Here is a 22172-nt window from a genome sequence, read left to right on the forward strand (position 1 = left end):
GTTAGGAGCATTCTATGGCAGGCACACAGAGGTCAAAGGAAAACCTGTAGAAGTCAGTTCTTTCCTCTAGCCAGGTCAGTCCTGGGACTGAATTTACGTCATCAGGCTGGGTGGCCAGGACTTTCCTTCCTGTGCCACTTCGCCAGCCCAGGGTGGTTCTTACATGCCCCTTTTATTTCTTGCTCAAACATTTGAGATGGTCGTGTGGTTTCAGGCGTCTGGTGCCCTCAGTCCTTACGCTTGGTGCTGCCATGGCTCAAACATGCCCAACCCTTGGGACATACTATAACTTCACACACGCAAGCTTGCCGGTTTCACGACACGAGACAGTGTGCTTTTCAGTTGTTTTATTGACAGCAGCAAAGTGTGCATAATCACAGATCTGAAGAGCCTGCCAACAATGAAGAATTTATCTGTTGCAGAATACAACCACCTCGGGTCCTTAACACAAACATAGAGTGCCACACTCAAGATGGCTGCGGCACAAGGCCATCTCTGAGTGCGTAACTGTGCTTCTACAAACCCTTCACCCAGTGTCGCCATGTCACCACCTTTACACTACCGTCCCCTTAAGTCCCTTCAAGACCTTCTGACCGTGTTCCCTGAAAGCCGAGCCTTGCTCACAATGCCTCTTTCTTTCTGTCTGCTTAAGAAAGAAGCTGGGCCTTGCAGTGATGTGGCCCCTGTGCTGACGCTGAGACACTGTTGCTCAGCTGACGCTGTTCCCTCCCACAATCTCCGATGTCAAAGCTTGCCGTTCTTATTTGCTCTCCGCACCAACATCACCGGGCGCGGTAGCAAAGGAGCACAAATCCTGGGCCTGTGTAACTCAGGCTTCCTGTGTGTAGCTCTGGCTGCCCAGACATCTGTGGGAGCACATCTGGACACCACTAGACTTGGGCTCCTGACTCTGAATGCAAAGGCTAAAGAGCAGACACGACTCTCTCCTGGATAAACCGGGAAATGAAAGACCTTTCCACTCACAGTCCCTAAACACGGGAAACACTGTCTGGAATTGTTCTGTTTCCCAGCCAGGTGGCTCATCAATGCTCACCCAAGAGAATGGCACAAAATGTGGATGAAGATCAAAACCCAGAGCGTCTCCCTATCTACCCTTTTGTTTGGCATATAATACTCAAAGTACAGCATTGTCATTTCCATGTGGTTGGCACTTTATCATGAATTCTGTCCGGGGCAATCACTTCAGCTCCAAGATAACCTTAAAATGTAACATCATTCTCCCAACCAACCATGATGTAGGAGTCAGTGGACAAGAAAGACAGTGTGAGGTGATGCTGCGGTGTGCTTCCAAAATCGGGCATGGCTTCCGAAAGCGGTCCAGCACAGAGACAGGAAGCACACTTCAGTGTTTGTTTTTATAGTAAATACGTACCAAACACCTACCATGTGCTGGGCTTTGAGGATACAACCATCTAGAAGGCATAGGGTCCCTAGTCCATAGCAGCATGGTGAGCAGGCAGTTCTAATACAAAAGGCAGTGGGGGCAATGAGCTTGAACCTCAGAGACCCCCAGGTAAAACTGTGGCAGACCCTGATACCAGGGAGGGACAGTTCCTCCTTAGCTTGGACTTAAGGACCTACAAAAGCATGGAGGGAAGAAATCCAGGTGACTGCATTTTTGACTCAAAGACAAAAAAACAAATCAAGACATGACCGTGCCCAGCCGTCACCCGGCTTTAGAAGGCGGAGGCAGGAGGACTGTGTTGAGTCTGAGACCAGCCTGGGCAGACATCAGGGAGCACCAGGCAAGCCAGGGCTACCTAGAGAGTTCAACTCCCAACCAAAACCCAAAAAAAAACTCACCGGCAACAATAACAAAAAGCCCTGCTCTGAGTGTTCCCAAGGCTACCCACGAGCCACAGGGACACCACCTATGAAATGTCCTCAGCCATCCTTCCGCACATACAGACGTCTCATTGGTTGGGGGAACGCTACCTTCTGCTAACAAACAGACATTTGGATCTTGTGCAGGACAAAGGGAGGCATCGATATCTTCTCAGAGAAAGCTCCGGTAGAGAAAGCGACAGTAACCAGTCACTACCGCGTTTACGGGTGATATCTGGTACCGACAATTTCCTGTGGCTCGAGGGAAAACCTCAACTTGGTAACACATGAACACTGCAACTCTAACATAGAAAACTAAACAGGCGGTCATGGTTCGGGGCAGAGGTCTGTCTTCTGTGGCACACCACCGACCCACTGAGATTTTCCATCAGGGTAACACGATTGTCCAGTCACTCTCCTCCCTTCCGTACTACGACAAAAGCAAAAACACATGTTTCAGTGTAAAACCAAGACTTGAGCAAACCTGAGCAGCCACAACTGTCCAATGGGCTTGTTTACTGCACTGGAGAGGGCGTGGCTGTTAAAAGCACAGACGGACCTTCTAGAGGACCTGGGTGTCTGCACACAAATGTGTGATTCCAGTTCCATAGATCCAAGGCCCTTTCTGGCCTCCATACACTTTCAACCCCTCCAGCATCCCCATACACACGTAACTAAAAACAAAAATCAATCTACAAAAAAAATCAGTAAATCAGGGGTGACAATACATGCTTGCAATCCCAGCCCTTGGACGATGAAGGCAGGTCCTGCTCTACAGGCGTTTAAGGCTAGCCTGGGCTATATGAGACCCTACCTCGATCAATAAAATGAAAATGGCCTTATTGTGAACCTGTAGCTGCCTTTTCCCATCCCATAGCCAAGAGCTCATTGTTCATACTGCTTTCCCTGATCATGAGGCCCAGGCTCCAGCCGCCCTGGGGCTGGTATAGCCGGGTCAGTATCCATCCAGACAGGCAAACGTGCTTTGGAAGGGGAGTCTGGCACTTCCAGTGATGTGAAGTCGGTTGGGTCTCCTTCGGCGGCCCTGGTTTGAAGGCCTTTCTCCAGGGTGACGCTACTGAACGATAGCAGAACTTTAGGGTGTGTGGCTTGGTCACCTGGCACAGTGGATCCACCTAAGCTGCATGGGAAGCTGCCACCTGCCAATCTCAGAGACCAGACCAACATCGATTCTCTAAAAGCTGGACAAGCCTTTCCTTGTAAAATTCCTAGCCTCGAGTGTTTGACTTTGAAGGCCACCAATGCCACATTGTTCAAGACACTTTTCCTATCTCTTCTTAGGATATGTAAATACTTAGGAGCAACACAAGATTTGGTTTAAAGAAATTTATCTCGGCTTCTCATTCCGTTCAGTGAAGAAATATTACTGTCTGTATTCTCTACCCTAGACCCCAAGTGAAACCCCCAGGGACATAAAGAGAAGGAAAAACCTCCAGCATTAAAACAGCTGGAGGAGGGGACAAACGTGTGACTGATTATAAAGGAATGTCAGGGTCTTAGGTGGCTCAGGGGGTATTTAAAAGGTTCCCACAGAGATTCAGGGCTAGCCTGGTCTACACTGTGAGACCCTGTCTCAAAAGCAAACCCAGTGATACAGAGTCCCACAAGGGATGAACGCTGAAGGACAAACGTGACCCTGTAAACCAAACCGTAGGAGGTTCAGCAGAGGCAGGCAGCATCACGGGACACAGAGCATCTGGAGAACAGAGCTGACCTAAAGACTGGGCGCTGCTTGGTGGGCAGAAACAAAAGAGCAGGCAGCAGCGTTGCCCACGCTTACCTCGGCTTCTGTAAAAAAAACCAGGAATGCTTTTTTTTTTTTTTTTGGTTATAAATAGAAAGAAAGGGGGGAAGAAAACAGAATAACCTTGTATTGAACTCTCGCCTGCAGCAGGTATGTATAGTAACCTAGCACCCTGGACAGTGTGGGTTATTGGCCCCATCGGACAAGTACTTACTTAGCCTGGCACTAAAAGTCTAAACGTCAAGTCAGATCCGAGGTTTCAGAGATTTCCCCCTGGGTCATACTGGCAAGAGCCTCGGTTTCTCTTTCCCTTGCTTTGCTGGTTATTACCCTTGTCTTCAAAATCTGCGGGACACTTTGTAGGGAAACATCATGTTTCCATGTAACACCCAAAGAGATCGAATCTCAAACATGATGTAACATCCTTCTTTTCTTGCTCCCTCAGTAATTGCCAAAATTGTTGTTCTTGGAAACAGGCTAGCTAGTCCCTTGGCTATCAGTACCAATTTGCCCTCTTGTAAGGGAATAATTTGGAGACTTGAGGACACAAGCACAAAATAATTGAGGGAAAAAAGATGTGGTTTTGATTGCGGGTGGTTGGCCCTGGTGCTTACACACGCTGGGAAATACACGGTGCTCGTACGTGGTGAGTGGCTCTGAGGCACTTCCTGATCACCTGTGCCTGTGCTTACGACCTCTTTGTCTCTCTGTTCTGTATGAGTTCCGAGTGAATTGTCGGGCTCTTTGGGTTGTTTTTAAAGGCCGGCTGTCTCGTAGCCTAGGCTGGCCTCAAACTCGCAACGTATCTGAAGGCCACGACCTTCTGATCCTCCCACCTCCAACCCAAGTGTTGAACTGTAGACGTGCACACAAAACCCAGTGGATGTAGGCATCACAACCCAGGGTGCCATGCGTGTTAGAAAGCCCGCTGCCAGGCAAGCTACATCCCCAGCCCATGTTAGAGTCAATGCCACCGTCGCTAAAGAACATGAAAGTCAAGAGAGAAAAGGTCTGGCTGTCTCAAATGTTCTACCATGCATGTCCTTTATTATTTGTTTCTTTTTCCAGTGTGTGTGTTATGCATTTCTGTATGTATATAGATACATGTGTCTGTGGATGTACACGTGTGCACATGCATGGAAAATCCCAAGGCCGACATTCTTCTACCTTATTCTTTGAGGTAGGGTCTCTCAGTCAAACCCAGAGCTCACGAATATGGTGGTCTCACTAACCACTTAGTTATTCACTTAGTAATTCACAAGCTGGAATCACCAGCTGGGTTGCTGTGTCCATCCAGTACTTCTATAGGATTCTGGGGACCTGAGTACAATGGACAGTGAGCATTTTAATCACCCACCCCCTATATGAATTTTTTCTATTTTAATTTTTTTTTTTTAAGACAGGCCTCACCATATATTGCCGGTAGACCTGAACTCCCTATGTGGAGCAGGCTGGCCTTGAAGTCAGAGATCCCCTTGCCCATACTTCCCAAGTACTGGTATTAAAGGGGTGTGCCACCTCACCAAGCATCTTATGATTATGAGCCCCAAGGTGGGTTTGTTTGCGATATTTTCTTTACTTTTATTTTATGTATCTGAATGTTTTTGCTGCATGTGCATAGGTGCATTATATGCAGGGAGTGCCTCAGGCATGCAGAAGAGGCCATCAGATTTCTTGGAACTAGAACTGTGAGCCCACTTGTGGGTTCGGGAGAATGAACTCAGGTCCTCTTTAAGAGCAGTAATGTTCTTAACCTCTGAGCCATCTCTTAGCGGATCCCCAACCCCAGCTGGTAAAAAACGTCTACCTGGATATCGGTCAACTTTTCCAGGATGCGGCTTGCAAGCTTGGGCCCATTCTCCATGGTTGGGATGTGCAGCATCTGCAGAAGAGGGGAGAGAGCGCTCTGAGGGTGGGAAGCACACATGGCAGGGACAGGAGCACACGTGGCACTCCTGTGACATGATGGCAACTCTGCTAGGCCCAGAGAGGCACCCCAGCATACCTACCACACACGCTACCTCCTACACCTGAGTTATCCCTGCTCAGAATTTGGAAAAAAAAAAAAAAAGTCAGCCAGTGACAGCGTGTTCGTTTCCTACCAACTCAATCAAGCGCACAGAAGGTTTGAGTGGCATTCTTCGGACGGTCTAAGGGATTCGGGAGACTAGAAGAGGTCCCTGAAACAGTAGAGGAACTCAGGATTCTAAGAATTCATAGGATGAATAATTGCCCTCTGTTGAACCCTCTGCCAAGAATCCAGAACTCAAAGATATTTTGCAACAAACCAAAGCAAGTCATTTCAAAGGGATAAATGAAAGCAAGTCTCATCCCCATTCACAAAAGGGTTTCTGAACCTGCATCTAGGGCAGGGTGTACCTCCAAGGGCTGTAACTCCCATGGGAAGGCAGGCTAAATTCATAGCTGAAAGAGATTTCGTGCCCGTAGTGTGTATCTGAGTCCTGCCCGTTCATGCCTTGCTGGCAGGCTGGCTTTTGATGCTTTGATTTTAGTAGATAGCTCATATTCTCAAACACTCTTCTTATTATGCCTTTTAGTGTAATAGGATAATTACAAGCCCTTTGGGCTCTGAATGCCTCCCAGAAGCATTTAGGAGAAGCATTAAAAATAAGTTAACCTTTGTAAACTTTTATTTCTAGAGTGGTGTAACAAGTGGATTTTAGTTACCAAAATGGACCAATATCACACATAGACACTGCCAAAAAATGCTCAAACTAGCCTCCTGCAATCTCTTCTTTCCCTCTTTGTTTTTCTAGATCCCTCTCTGGCATGCATGCCTCCCTCCCCAGCTCTCTGCCACATGGATAGAAAACCAGGTAGTTCTTCCACAGTGAAATAATCTGTGCGTGAAACTGTATCAGCAACCACCCCTGGAAAGCAAACGCTGAAATGTCAAGTAAAACATCATCATCATCATCATCACCATTGTAAACCCAATCAGTTGAGGTTGTAATGTTGAACGCAAAAGTCAGGGGAATTTACATTTAACAAGTCATTTGAAGCAGTTAGTCTTATAGGAATAACAAGCACACAACTACAGAATAGTTGTGTGCCTGTACACCTACAGAATAATGCCTACAGTTACAGACTGCCTGTACACCTACAGAATAATGCCTACAGTTACAGACTGCCTGTACACCTACAGAATAATGCCTACAGTTACAGACTGCCCATACAAATATAGAGTAACAGTGACACATTTATAGAATGCCTGTAAAAATAATTCCTATCTTTACACTCTAAAAGTAGAGGCTAAACTGGGCAGTGGTGGCACGCACCTTTAATCCTAGCACTTGAGAGGCACAGGCAGGCAGATTTCTGTGAGTTCAAGGCCAGCCTAGTCTACAAAGTTAGTTCTCGGGCGGCCAGAGCTGTTACACAGAAATTCTATCTCAAAAAAAGACAGGCTGAATGATGTGCAGGACTGGGTTTGCTGTGGTGGAGAAAGGCCTCCCACTGGCAAGATAACGCACACATGGCACAAGTAAGATGGCTAAGTGGGGGCTGGAGAGGGGGCTGCATGGTTAAGAGCACGGGCTGCTCTTCCAGAAGACCCCGATTTGATTCCCAGCACCCACAGAGTGACTTACAACCACCTGTGGCAGCAATTTCAGGGGCTCCAGCACCCTCTTCTGGCATCCGTGGCATTGCGTGTACACAGTGCCCAGAGAGACATGCATACAAAATAGCCGTACACGTGAAATAAAATAAATCTGTTCTTTAAAAATGGGAAAGTGTAGGAAAGAATAATCCTCGAATTGCTCCAGAGGTCTGAGTCCGACAACGGTGACGGCGGCAGAGGACAGAGCGGGCAGTTCTCATGTACATTTCGTGCCTATTGTCGCTCCGCTCCTTGGAAGCGGGAACACTGAGCTTCCTGCTGTGCAGCCTACCTCAGCAGGCAGACAGAACGAGGCAGCTATGTTAGTCGTTCCGTTCCCCCCTGCCCACAGCTCCACACTTGCCAAGGACACGGCTGACTCGCTATTCATGTCTGAGCCCTCACTAAACCGCCGGGAAGATGGAAGATCTGTGCCAACACAGGCCCAACCCGCTCAAATTTCCCTCACACATTTTATGACTTCATTACATGACAGGTAAGTGTTTATGTATTTCATAATCCCATTCATTTATTTGCTTACTGACTGAGAGCGTCGGGCAGAGTGCGGTGCTGTCAAACACATGAGAAGCTTCAAGAGTTGGCTTCTTTCCTTCCGTTATGTGGGTCCCAGGGACCGAAACTCAAGTTTTCAGCCTGGATGACAGGTGTCTCCACCACTGTGCCATCTTGCCAAGCCCAGGGCACAAGCTGACTTTAGAAATGACTAACATATAGAATCTTTTGTCTTACCTGGCCTTTGTACAGAACTCCTGAGACTGGACAGACAATGCCGGCCGTCCCTGAGCCGAACATCTCCTTCACTCTGTTCCCCTCCAGGGCGGTGGTCAGGTCATCCATGGTGAGGTACCTCTCGCACACCTTAAACTCACCCTGTGTGGAACAGCAAAAATAAACAAAGAAGAGAAAGAGAAAAGTCAGTGCTTACCTTTGGGTCTGGCTGAACTTCCAAATGACGGCTTTCACAAAAGAAGTCATCAAGATGTTCCCGGAGCATTCGTGGCTTGTTCTCACACATGCCTGGTTCAAGACCTACATGCTGTCATGGATTAGGTCTCCCACTAACTACATTCTCCACGTCTTTGATAATAAAGGAGAGAAATTGGTGGCATCATACATCAGTACTGGGGGAGCTGCCATTTCCCATGTTCCTGCCCCGTGCCAGGCTCTGAAGGTGTCGTCACCTCCTCTACTTCAGAGGGAGGACACTTGGCTTCCAGGAGGTTGAGGAGCTTCCTTAAGACCAAACAGCTAGGCTGGGCTGTGGTGGCTCACTCCTTTAATCCCAGCACTCGGGAGGCAGAGGCAGGCAGATCTCTGTGAGTTCGAGGCCAGCCTGGTCTACAAGAGCTAGCTCCAGGATAGGCTCCAAAGCTACAGAGAAACCCTGTCTCAAAAAAACAAAAAAGACCAAGCAGCTAGTAAGCAGAGGACTAGATCTGAACTAAGCTTGATCTGATTGCTTTTGAAACTGGTAAGAATCATAACTCAGCTGATATAACTGAAATAGTCACTGTTAGGAGCCAATATTTTGATTTTATGAGAATTAAACCTAGCAGTGTTGTGATTTTGTACAAAATTAAATTGCTAAACAATTTGTGTTCCAGAAATCAGCAATCAGCAAACATTACTGACAACAATTAAGGTCTGTGTTCTGGAGAGAAAAAAAAAACAGAAAACAAAATAACCCATCTTGCAAGTCAACAGAATCATGTTTACTGGGCTCGTCCTTATCTCTGGACTAGCTCCCTGGCAAGTCGCGGTGACCCCGAGAGCCTCTTGGCACTCTGTCTGTTTCAAGCAAGCTTTAAAATAAACTGCAGCTAAGAAGTCAAGAAAGACCCCTCCATGATAACCTGTTTTCCAAGCTTGGGAACGGGAGGTGTGGGACACACGCAGGCTCACACCCTGTCATCGGGTCTTGCGTACTTGGTCGATTTGTTCTCCTAATAAAAACAAACTACTGCGCTTCGAACAGCCATCTCTCCAAATGCAGACACATTTGGGACAGAGCAAGCTGTTGGAAATTAAACCAACGGTTTGCAAATGCCATGTCCGATGTGGCAGCCGACAGGCGGCAGTTGGTTCTGTCCACTTTGGACCGTGTAGGATTGTTTAGCCATTTCCTCTCCTTTCAGTCTTTTCCAGAGAAACGGCTGGTCCGCTCTGAGATAATGTGTGTGTCTAAACATTTGTCTGCGAGGACTGTCTGGCCACAGGGTGCTCAAAGCCTTCCCGTGGTCTCTGGGGACCTTTAGAACATGTGGGTCACAAGCACCAGCCAAGACCCACGCCAGCCTGCCAGTCCACTCCACATCTACCTCACAAATGCTGCGTCACTTCAGATGACACAGGTGTCAACACTCCTGCCTCTTTGCATGAATTAGAAAGTCTGTTGAAAACTTTATATTTGCTTTAAGTGTTTTTAATTTTAAAATAAGCATGTGTAAAAATCTAAGACGATGGGGGGAGGGCAGTAAAGGGAGAAAGACAGACAAATCAATATTTTGCTGATATAAATACATCAATGAAAACCTGTAGCTCCTATAATGGTCATGGACACACTGGGATAAATACGTCACAAGCGCAATGAGGAACACCTCACAGTTGAAGTTAAGGGCTGCGTGGAAACACCCAGCGTGGCGCAGGTAAATTAGTAGCAGAAGTCGCCCTGTATGCATTGAGCCGAGTCAGAAGCCCTCATTGCCCAGACAGCCTGTTCAGCTGGCTCTCTGTGTGCCCTGCTAGAGAATACTTACTGGCTGGTTTTGCCAACACAGACCTTCTAGAGAGATCTTTGGCTCGAGGGAATATTTGAAGATTAGATACTATTGGTGGGAACCTCAGGATATGATATCCTATCTTGGACTTGGAAGTTGGGATCAAGGGCACTCACCCACTGCCGCGCCAGCTCGATGATGCTCTGTCTCGTCACACCTGGGAGGATGATGCCATCTAGCGGAGGCGTCGCCAGCTCTTCTTCTGTTAATTAGAAACAGGAGTGTTCGCAAAATCTCACTCATCAGACATGCCGCTGCGATTGCCACGTTAGAAACATTTCCCACGATTAGACCAATAATAAACATGCAGGTAGTGAACTCCACTGTCCTGCATCGTTAAGCTCTCAAAGATCTACTCGGTTTTCAGCCAGGTACTAATTTTAATACAAGAACAAGAGAGACAGCTCAGTGGGTAAGAGCAGGTATTGCTCTTGCAAGGACGAGAATTCTGCTCCCAGTACCCACATAAGAGGCTCACAATTGCCTGTAACTCAGTTCCAAGGGATCTTGTCCTCTCTCCCAGAACCCATGGGCACTGCCCTTGTGGGCACGCTTCTTCACGCGGATGCACACACACACACACACACACACACGACTAAGAACAACACAAATTTTCTTAAATGAGCAAAACCAAAAAGGGACCAGCAAGATGGCTCAGTGGATAAAGGTAGCTTCCGAGTCTGGCGCCCTGAGTTCAACCCCCCAGAAACCCCGTGGTAGAAAGAGAGAACTGATCTCACAGGGTGTCCCCTGACCACCCCACATGTGCACAGTGTACATGCTATTTGTTTTACACAACGTAAAAGAATGCAATACAACTTTTGTAAAAGGAAGATTTTTTTTTTTTGACACAGAAAGGCAGCTCCTTATTTAGTCGTCTTCCATGCTTCCTTCAGCTGTGGAACAATGAACTGCTTCCAGGGTAAGAGATTCAGGCTGGTGACGGCTCAACCCTTAGGAGCACTGGCTGCTCTTGCAGAGGACCCAACTAGGGCACCTAACAACTCTCTGTGACTCTAGTTCCGAGGATCCCAGCACCCTCTTCTGGCTGCCAAGGGCTCCGGCACACATGTAAAGCAATGCAGTTTCTAAGGAATGCACACATGTGCACGCACACATACAAATAATAATAAATAAAGTCTATTCTCGGAAGTGAGAATTAAAGAACGCTCTTCCCAATAAACGTCTAGATCAGAACGATTACTTAGTGAATAAAAGCTGGTAGGCACTTAGAGCAGCAAACATAAAATCGTGCACAGGACCCACGCCAGTGCCATAGCCAGCAACCTGTGCCTCAGAACCGGGTAGTCTGGGCAGGGAAGCCCGAGTCAGGGCCTGAGTTCAGATCCCAGCACCCATGTAAAAGCTGAACGGGGTGGCTCATATCGGTGCTGCAGAGGCAAGGATGGGCTGTCAAATCAGTAGCCTTAGGCTCACCTTGTACCTTAAAACATAAGGTGGAAAACACCCTACTTCAATCCTGACCACTTAAGTCCTGGGAACTGTGGAAGGGCAGTTCTCTGAGCCCCTGGGGCATGCCCCAAGCCCCTATAATAAGCATTTATTTTTTTAATTTTACAAAATGAATGAATGAATCGTCTTTGCTAGGCTGCCGCAGTTTGATTTGTAGAGATTATTTTTGAAAATTTTAGAAAGAAGAAATTGGCTCTGGCAACGTTCCGGAGGCTACTTGTCATTTTCGAAGTGTTAATGATCTCAAAATAAACGCGTTTTGCGATAGCTCGTTAGCTAGACACAGAAGTGTGTGCATCTGTATGTGTGTGTGTGCCGTTTTCACACACACACAGACCCTTCCTACAGTTAGCTCAACTCTAAGACAACACCGAGTTAAACACAAACAGCAGCCTCCAAGTGTGCAAAGACTGTTGTGGGAAACGGATTTAGCATCCAACTGTAACCACCAGCCTGAGGTCACGGAACAGAACATCTGTTCCACTGGTCCCCAGACAGAGCCGATGACATGCCGACATTTGGGTGAGAAGCAGTCATTTTCCCCTGCCACCCAAACACTCACAGGAGCCTGCGCCGGGGGAAACAGAACCCTACAGATGCAGCCTATTCCTCGGAGAATGCCGGGGGCTGGTTACTGCCCTGAGTTCTGTGAGCCGCTGTTTTCTCTCCTCCTCACCCTCCCGGGAGAGACACGCGAGGATGTGTTAGAGTGTCGGATCACGGCTGAGGTAGAGAAGGGGACTAAAGACGCCCAAGGGAGAGGACTCTGTTTCATTATTGTACATGTGTGAACGTCTGTGGATCTCAGGGAACTGGAATTACAGGCAGCTGTGAGCTGTCAGACGTAGGTGCTGGGAACTGAATTTGGTCCTCTGGAAGCAGAGCGCTCATCCCAGGCCCACTCACTCCCACCCTGTTAACTTGGTGGTGAACACACCAACTGAAGGAGCACTCTGAGACGAGAATCTGCTTGAGCGGATTATAAAATCTACTCTTATTGAGGACTCCGATATTTTACAAAAGTTGGGAGACAAAGCCTCTTATTTCTACTCTGATCTTACAGCCATGCAAGAATGCTCTGTGAACACGAAGGAACAGTTAGTCACCAGAACAGCATCTGGATAACTTCTACAACTATGATGCAGGCGACGGTTAAGTCCTTGGCATCTCCCATAAATGATGGCACTGCCTTTTCTGGATGACGTGCCTGTTTGTGCTTGTGGTGGTGTGTGGTATTGGGTGGGTAGGAACGGGCACAGGAGTGGGCAGGGAAGACGACGTCTCCTGCATGCAGAGGTTGGTGCCCACCACCTCTCCGACATCGCCACCTCTCCGGCATCGTCACTTCAGAGGCATATTTATGAGAAGTTCCAGCTTGAAAGCCCCACAATTCCAAGGTAAATTTCGTTTATGTACAAGCAGCAGGAGTAGAAGTATACCTGCTGCATCTGGCTGAATCATATGCCCAGGGCCAGAGGAAACACATCCTGAGATACACCGTGCTGCACTCTGCCTCATCTGAATCACCTCTTTCCCGTTATAGCAATAAAGCAGGGAGAAGCGGGGTGGGGCTTCTGCAAAGCAACACGGTCCTAAGACGGGGAGCTTGTACCTAGAAGTATCATTTAATTCTCTGTGTGTGTGTGCACATGTATGTGTGCATATACATGTGTTTGTGGGTGAGTGTGTCCATGTATGTGCATGTGTCCATGTGCATCTGTGTATATGTATGCATGTACATGCATATGTGAGTGTGTACATACGTGTGGGGTGTGTATGTGTGTGCATGCGTTTATGTGTGTGTATGCGTGTGTGCATATGCTTGTGTATGTGGGTGTGATGTATGTTCATACTCATGTGTATGTGGGTATGTACATGTGGGTGAGGTGCATGTGTACATGTATACATGTGTGCATGTGTGTGCATATGCATGTGTATGTATGCATGTGCCTGCATGTGGGTGTGTGCATACATGCAGAAACCAGAGGAGAACACTGAGTCCCTCTATTGCTCTCCACCTTATTTTTGAATCAGGGTCTCTCCCAGGATCTGCCTATCTCCACCTCCTAGTACTGGTGGTAGAGACATGAACAGCCAGTCACACCTGACTTCATTTCACACTTCAATGTCCACAATTACTTTCTGTGAAATAAGCAATCGAGAAATATAAACAGGTCTAAAAATGTGCTCCTAAATTACACATACCAATCAAAATCCTAATGGTCAATGAAGGTCTAATTTGTTCCTTGACCTGGGTCATTTAACTCAACATCATATTGTAGAAGATGATGCTCTTTTACACTGTAAAGATTTGTCACTTGTATTGGTTTAATAAAACACTGATTGGTTTATTGGAAGTATGGGTGGGACAACCAGAATAGGAGAATTCTGGGAAGAGAAAAGATACCAGGCCATGTGGCTAAATATAGATAAGAATTATGAGTTAATTTAAGTTGTAAGAGCTAGTTAGTAATTAGCCTGAGCAATGGGTCAGTTTATAATTAATATAGTTTATAATTAATATAAACTCCATGTGTTTATTTTGATAGTTTATAATTAATATAATTTATAGTTAATATAAGCCTCCATGTGTTTATTTGGCACTGAAGGGCTGTGGGACCAGGTGGGATAGAAACTTCCTTCTCCACCACATAAAGTGTCACCATTTCACTGAACCCGTATCAAAGGCAGACACTGACCATTCAGGATGCTGGAGACAGCCCTGAATTTTAAGCCACATATAGGGGCTCATGCTTATAATTACAGCATTCTACAGCCTGAGACAGGAGGAATCCTGTAAGTTTGGGGTTGGCACAGACTACAGAATGGGACCCTACCTCAAAAACAAAACAAAACAAAACAAAACAAAAAAAAAAAAAAACACAAAACCTCAAGCCAGGTATGCTATAATTCCACACACATAGGAAGCAGAGAATGAAGGATCAGCCATGACTGTATAGTGAGTTCAAGATCTTAAAAAAACAAAAGAACAGAATCTCTGTGATTTACATACAGTGGCCAGCAGGAGTCAATGAACATGTATGGCCAGGGCAGGATATACACTGTGCATTTTGCATGGGAATGTGCAGATACACATGTGCCAGGGCATCCAGGTGGAGGTACTAGGACAACTTTGGGGGATAGGTTCTCTCTTTCCACCTTATGGGTATCAAGTGTTGAACTCAGTCTTGGTGGCAAGCATTCCCAACCACTGAACCTCCTTGTAGCCCTAAGAGTGTAGTTAATCAAATGAAAACAAAAAGAAAGTCTATAGGACTTCTGAGATGTCATCAAAATGTGTAGCAACAACACCAATTCTGAAGAGAACTTGAGTGAGAGAGAGGTATGGGGCAGAAGTGGAGCCCTGACAACAGGCAGAAGGGTCCTGACTTATGCCTTTAGCATCACAAAGTCAAACAAAAGTCAAAGGGGCATCCCAGCCAAGCCTAGCAAAGCATGTCTGTATCCTCACCATGCTGGAAACTCAGGTAAGACAGCAAGCTCAAGGCCACTGTGAGGTGCACAGTGAGTTCAAGCCACCCCAGGCAACTACAGAGAGCCTCAAAATAAACAGTAAAACGGGGGCCACAAGTGTAGCTCTAAAACGAGCTTGCCTAGCATGTAGCATTGCACTAAACCCCCCCCCCCCCACCATAGTCAACAGATGGTTACTAGCACATACTACTTGGTACAGAATGAACAACCACTGAACTAACCAAGACTCAGCACTAGCGACAGTGCTATGACACTATATGTATTTTGTCTGTATGTCTGTGCGTTGCATGTGTGCAGTGCTGATGGAGGCAGGAAGAGTGCACTGGATTCCCTGACACTGCGTAACTAACAGTTGCGACCACCACGTGGTTGCTCAGAACAGAACAGAGGTCCCCTGCCACAGCAGCCACTGCCCTAGTGTGCCAAGCCATCTCTCCATCAGCTGAGGTTTAAGCCACAGGCTCAACCCAGACAACAGAAACAAGAATATAAAACCAAGTCTGATGCCAGCTCCATAGCAGCCTCTGGACCCTTGTCGTCGTCAACAGTCGATCATATCACCAGAAGAGCAATTACCTCCATCTTCGTTTATCCAGTAGAGGAACAGATTCATGGTGCCCACTTCGGTTATCTGGTCATCCTTGCCATACAGCCAGAGGACCTGCTGACAACCATTCTCCGCTGCTTCACACTGCGCCAAAAGGGATGCACCGTAATTGCTGGTGGGGAGAAGAAAACCTGCTGGTTACGAACATGTGTCACCCACTCTTACGGTCTCAAGTTCCCATTCATGAGAGAGAGAGAGAGAGCAACATGACTCCAGAGTGCATGTATGGAGGTCAGACGACAAATCATGGGAGTTGGTTCACTCTTACCACCCTCCCCAGTGCCCTCCCCCCGCCCCGCTGTGAGATCTGATAATGTCTGCTAAGGCAATGAGTCACTGTGCCCACCTTTAATCACAAAGACAGACAGACAGGAACACATGCAAACACAAGCATGCACACACGAGATATCACTTTAATACATTACTTTATCTTCAGAACATTAAAGAAAGCGCAATAGAGACTCTAACACCAAAGAAATCCATGTTCACGGGCCCATGCGGGACCATCACAACTGAGCGGAACAAGGAGAATCACATGCATGTCCCCAAACAGCCTGGTGTTAAGAAACACTAGGCACCTTCTGGAAAGATGAAGCTAGAGCCATAGAACGACAAAATAGGGCTAGAGGCATGATATTTCCCAAGACCAGCTTCTCAGTGGACCAGCTTCTCAGTGATGGCCAGTACCTGATTTGCAAAGTTTGGATTTGATGGCCACACCTTGGTAGATGTTTGAGACAGGGCTGAAGAATCAGGAGAGAGGACTGAACCATTTATTAAAACTATACAAGGCCCAAAAGAAGCCTTCACTGATTTTTTGCAAAGATTGACCTCACCTGTAAATAGAATAATATCAAATCCAGAAGTTAGACAAATATGAATCGAATCTTTGGCTTTTGAAAATGTTCATTCGTGATGCAAAAGAGTGACCAGGTCTTTAAAAACAAGATCAGCACCCAAAAATGAACGGATCAGAAATACAGCTAATACTGGATCTCACTTATGATACTACTTTGACAGAAGTGATTTCTAAAAATTTTAGAAAAAGTCAAAAGGTAAGATGTTTTAATTGTGATAAGCATGGTCATCTGAAAAGGGATTGTAGGCAAAACATTCCTGGAAAGAATGTTTTTTCTAGAGATAACCCAAACAGAAGATCCCAGCCTTCTGAAGTAGACGGAAAGTGTGGCAACAGCCAGCATTGGACTAGGATGGAGAAGTAATCTTTTACCACTGCAAACTGTGTTGGGGGGACTCTCACAGGTCCCAATATCAAATTTGGTTCAATCACTCCCTGTCGGCACTGAAGAAACTCCTCCACAGAGCAATTAAAGGACGTAATGCCTATTGTTATAACCTGTACTGTGGACGACAGAACAGCTTCAGCAGGTAAGACAAAACTCTCAGGAGAGACTGTAAAGCAAGGAATTTGGCAAACTTCTATAAATGATCAATGATAAAAGCAAAAAATACGAATAAATGCATAGTAAGTGAAGGTTTGGTTAACACAGGCACAGATGTAAAATAATTGCACCAAAATCTCTGCATCCAGATTGGCCTCTTCAGGGGGTAAATATTTGAGTTTCTAGGAATTGGAATTTTATCTCAGGTAAATCAAAGTACAAGGTAAGTTGAGTGTTTAGGGCCAGAAAGATAGATAGTAAAATTAAAGCCATACGAATCTAACACAGCAATGAATTTATGGGGACATGATTTGTTTCAGCAATGGAAAACACAGATTAACATTCCTCCAATCTCAGAAACAAACCATAAAATAAAGAATGCTTCTGAGAGAAATATTAAAAGGAATTAAGAGTCACCAACCATTCAAGTTGTACCATAAGCAGGGCACAACAGCTGTTGATCTTTCAAAGGTACCAATAGCCCTCCCTGCCTTTAAAATGTTTAACCGACAAACCTGTCTGCGTGGATTTAGAAGACTGCTTTTTTTAATTATATCTTGACAAGAACAAGATGGAAAAAAGTTTGACTCCACGGTGCCCACTTATAATAATGTCAACCTGTTAGAAGATACCAGTAGTGTCTTGCCACAAAGAATGTTAAATAGCCCCTCCCAGAATATTTTGTACAACAGTTATTGGAAATAATTCTTAAAGGTTCCTCAATCTATAATTTACCATTACATGGATGATATCTTATTAGCTGATTCGAATGTAGATAACAGAAAATTTTTGAAGAGAATTTTGCCTTGTTGGGAATTATAAAATGCTACTGGGAAAAAAAATACAAAGGAGATTCTATTAATTACCTAAGATAAAAGATAGTTTACAAATTGTATAAGATACATATAGATATCTATAGAGAGACAGACAGACAGATAGATATTAATGATCATATAGAATAATAACTAATCCTAGAAATAAGCTTCATCTAGCTTCCTGTATGCGATTTTGGGCTTGAGTCTGAAGCAGGTAACTAGGAACTAAGTTTGAGCACCCCGGATGATTTAACAGATTGTGGTCCTTTAACCTCTCCAAGATCTGCTGTATATTTTCATTTAAATTGCTGTTTTCTGCAGTGAACCATGACTGTGCCTGGTAGTAACCTCTGAGGTCTCCAGAAGATGGTGGCATCCTGCAATGACGAGGCCACCTACACTGTGGCAGTGCCACTTAGCCAGATCAGCTTTGGACTACAACGTCAAGGCAGTTAGCTAAGACGGGTTAGCTTCAGACCACTCCAGCCAGGGCTTCCAATAAACGCTGCATGTTCCCATTGTATCGAGACCGGACAACAGCTAGCTCTCCCAGAGCTTGATCATCATCTTCACTTTCCCAGGATCCCCTAAAGATGCTGTTGTCCTAAGACAACAGGAAGTAGTTTTAAGAACACGACGCCCACATTCCCAAGAAGTGGGGTGGGTGGTTTTTGGTCATCTGGTAGTTATAGGTGTTTATCATCATTTAGTGGGGTTGGTTGCAAGTTGTTATTGGTCATGGTCAAGAAGGACACTAAGCAAAGGAGGTTAGATTCTGGGATCTCTTTCTGAAAAGATAAAAAAAAGAAAGGGAGGTGGACATAGGAATGACAGGATAAAATGAAACACTTTTAAACTAAAAAAAAATAGCTATTAATGTCAAATATTTTACATTGGTATAGATTTTTGTATATTGATACAAATTTAAGGTTATTTGTTAGAACATATGTATGTATATATTTTCTACTCTTGTTTAATGTATTGTGCCTTTACAGCTCATTTAAAATGTAAAGTTTAGTTTCAAATAAATAGTTTGAAAGTTATTATTATAAACTATTTAGGGTAATTAAGAAATGCAGGTTAATAGTCATCTATAACATGCAAACTTATGATGTTAGGTGTGTTTTCAAGGTCAAATAGATATTTCAGATAGATGATCTTCAAACACTTCAGAGATAGAATATACTATTTAAAACATTTTAATAACATAAGGCTTTAAATGACGATGAAACATGTCTGCTCCTGGCAGCACCAGTCTACTTCGGAGAAGATGATGGGCGTCAAAGAACCTCCATATGGAGTTTGCTTTCATTTGTGGCAAATTTAGCCACTGGGAGAGAAACTGCCCTTGTCTCAACTGCTGGCAATAAGCTGTCTGTACTGGACGAGCAAGGCACAAAAGGTGATTGTTGAACTTGGCTAAGACAAGGGAGGAGAGTCCTTCAAAATTCCAACTTCACAGAAGAGTCTGTCAGATATCCTAGGCCAAAGATGGATGCCCCAACAATGCAGAGGAACTTTGGCTAACTGTCCAGATGTCTCTGTCATTTCTAAAGTTTTGGAAGTTGTTTGGACTGCACTTCCTGTTTACTCAGGTAGTATTCTATTCTCTCTGGTCTGATGGAATTGAAGACTAGATAGTTATATCATTTTTTTTCTTACCAAGTTCAGAAAAGAAACTTACAAAAGAGATATAAAGTTTATAAGGTTGAGAAACTATGATGTTTATCTAGGAAAATGTTTTAGGTCTAAAAGGATATTTTTAGGATGGTACTACAAGGTATGATAGAAAGTGGTCTAGGTATAAAAATTTGGACTCATCAAGATAGATAGATAAGAGTATTTTCTCCGAAATTGCCAAATACAAATGGACTGGACATTATGAATGTAATTCTTACTATATATAGTTTTGCTGTGTTAGAGCTAAAACATTTCCTTTTTATTTAGATAAAAAGGGGGAAATGTTATAGGATATTTGATCATACTGTTACACTCCAGAGCCAATGACCAACTGACTGAAATCAGCCATGAAGATTTTGGAGGACCCAGGATTCGATACAATAGAGAGGCACAGGAAAAAGTAGAGAGGGACTTAGAAAGATTCGGGGGCCCTTTTGAGGAGAGATAAGGTTAGCTGGACATTCCTCTGCTGCTTTCTTGATCTATCAGGTTTTTATTAATAATAGAACAATTTAGGTAAATGCTGCAGGGCCCCCATGGGAATGAGAAGGAGATGGATCCTCTGGAACTGGAGTGACAGGTGATGTGAGCCACCATGTGAGTGCTGGAAATCGAACCCAGGTCTTCTGCAGAAGCAGCCAGTGCCCTTAACCACTGAGTCACCTCTCCATCCCCATTTATTAATTTTCTTAAGAAAGAAAAAACAATGATCTAGACCAGTGGGAACCCACATGTCAGCGTGCACAAGGCACAACTCTCTCTCTCTCTCTCTCTCTCTCTCTCTCTCTCTCTCTCTCTCTCTCTCTCTCTCGACAGATAGCACATGTCAGACCCAAGTTTGTCTTTCTCCCCCAGCATCACTAATCACTATAACCCACTTATAATTTTGAAGAATTAGTGCTCTCTAAAACCAAACCTGGTTAACGTAGACTTGGCACTGTCTCAGATGAGAAAACCACAGACCATTCTCTGCGTTAAGAACCCCAATAAACTGACCTATTTTCTTCAAGCATTTTCTTTAACATCCTGCCCTGGGCCAGCAAATGCATCAGCAGGTAAAGGCACTCGCTGCCAAGCCTGAGTCTGATCCCCCAGGACCCACACAGGGGAAGAAGAGGGCCAGCTCCCATGAGTTGGCTTCTGGCCTTGCATGCCATGGCATATACACTGGCACATAGACACAAATAGATAAAGTAACTATAGGATAGATAAATATCAAAAAAAAAAAAAATTAAACAGATGCTGCCCTGACAGGGGAAGGAGGGGAAACAGGATTTGAGAACTAACTTGAAACTCAGGCCTGGATGTGAGGCCCATGGGAAACAGCTTCTCAACCAATACATCTCCATTATCTCAGAATGCCTCAGGCTCTAAGGGCTTGGAAAGTCAAGTCCCCAAGCTTCTTTAATGTTTAAATAGCCTACATTTTTTTTTCCCTCTCTTTAGTGACTTCAAAGGGAAGCCCAAAGTGTCCCGGCTTTATTACTCCCTGATAGATAAAGATTACGCCAGCACATAATATTAACACATGAGATGGTCAGATAATACACTCACGCTTTTAGCTTTGCCACACAATTCAATGCAGTGATACCCACGCCCTGAACCTCAGAACCTATGACTATGTCAACTCATTTATGTCAAGGCACTCTGCGTGTGGGCTAAGGTCTTCATACAATGCCACGATGATGGCCCAGGGACAACCATGGACTGGGAGCAGCCTGCAGATGGAAAAAGGCTGACTGACTTTAAAACTGATCCCAGTGACACAAAACCTGAGGTCAGCAGCATGGACAGATGGGACCCTGGAAGGGGACAAGAAGTGACCAATTGTACCAATAATGGTGGTGGGAGGAACAAAGAGGGGCTCCTTAACATTCTGCCCTATAAGGAGACATTTATACTCCACGTTGGGAATGTAGACACATATATGAGACACAAGGAGGCTGAAGAGATGGCTCAGTGGTAAGAACAACGGTTTCTCTTGCAAAGGACTGGGTTCCGTTCCCAGCACCCACATGGCCACTCACAACCACCTAGAAGTACAGATTCAGGGGATCCAAGGCCACCTTCTGCCCTCCAAGGACACTAGGCAAGAACATGGGTCACAGACTCACAGGCAGGCAAAACTCTCACACACACATATAATAAGTTTTAAAACAGGAGAGGTAAGAACACCAGGGGTCTCAGAAAATTGCCTGACACCTGGCAGAGCTCCAATGATGGGCTGCTTTTGTTGAAATAAGAGCGGCGGGGCTGCATCCCCAACACCCCGGCCGCTTGGCTAGCTCATGCCCGAAATAACAACACACAAACTGTATTCATTTAAGAACTGCTTGGCCCATGAACTCTAGCCCTTACAGGCTAATTCTCGCACCTGGACTAGCCCATTTCTAATGATGTGTGTAAGCACCCCAAGGTGCGCTTACCGGGAAGATTCTAGCCTGCTCGGAGGAGCTTCATTGCGTGCATCTGCCCGGGAGAGCTGAGCATGGCGTCTCTGCTCCAGCAGAGCTGTCCGGTCTCTCCGTAAGCAGAGCAGAGTCTGACCTCACTTCCTCTTCCGCCCAGCATCCTATTCTGTTTTCTCCTCCCATCTATGCTTTAATCTATGAGGGCCAGCCAAGCAGTTTCTTTATTGCTCAGCCAATGAAATCAACAGATTGATATGA

The 22172-nt window shown here is 45.4% G+C and overlaps 1 protein-coding gene across 3 annotated transcripts in view; it reads right to left on the reverse strand.

The window, feature by feature from the left end:
• Nucleotides 1-332: 332 nt before the first annotated feature.
• Bcat1 (branched chain amino acid transaminase 1) overlaps nt 333-22172 on the reverse strand; it is a 70574-nt gene continuing 48734 nt past the window's right edge. For all 3 annotated transcript variants that reach the window (XM_050164710.1, XM_050164709.1, XM_050164711.1), the window contains exons 7-11: nt 15575-15717; nt 10147-10232; nt 7983-8123; nt 5418-5492; nt 333-2275 (exon numbers count right to left, since the gene is read on the reverse strand). In XM_050164710.1, coding sequence (XP_050020667.1) covers nt 2234-2275; nt 5418-5492; nt 7983-8123; nt 10147-10232; nt 15575-15717 — 487 coding nt within the window. In that variant the 3' untranslated portion in view covers nt 333-2233. The remainder of the gene's footprint in view (nt 2276-5417; nt 5493-7982; nt 8124-10146; nt 10233-15574; nt 15718-22172) is intronic.

The sequence above is a fragment of the Alexandromys fortis genome, unplaced genomic scaffold (genome assembly GCF_014885135.2).
Source record: "Alexandromys fortis isolate MF-2015 unplaced genomic scaffold, M_Fortis_MF-2015_v1.1 scaffold_153, whole genome shotgun sequence".
Lineage (NCBI taxonomy): Eukaryota > Metazoa > Chordata > Mammalia > Rodentia > Cricetidae > Alexandromys > Alexandromys fortis.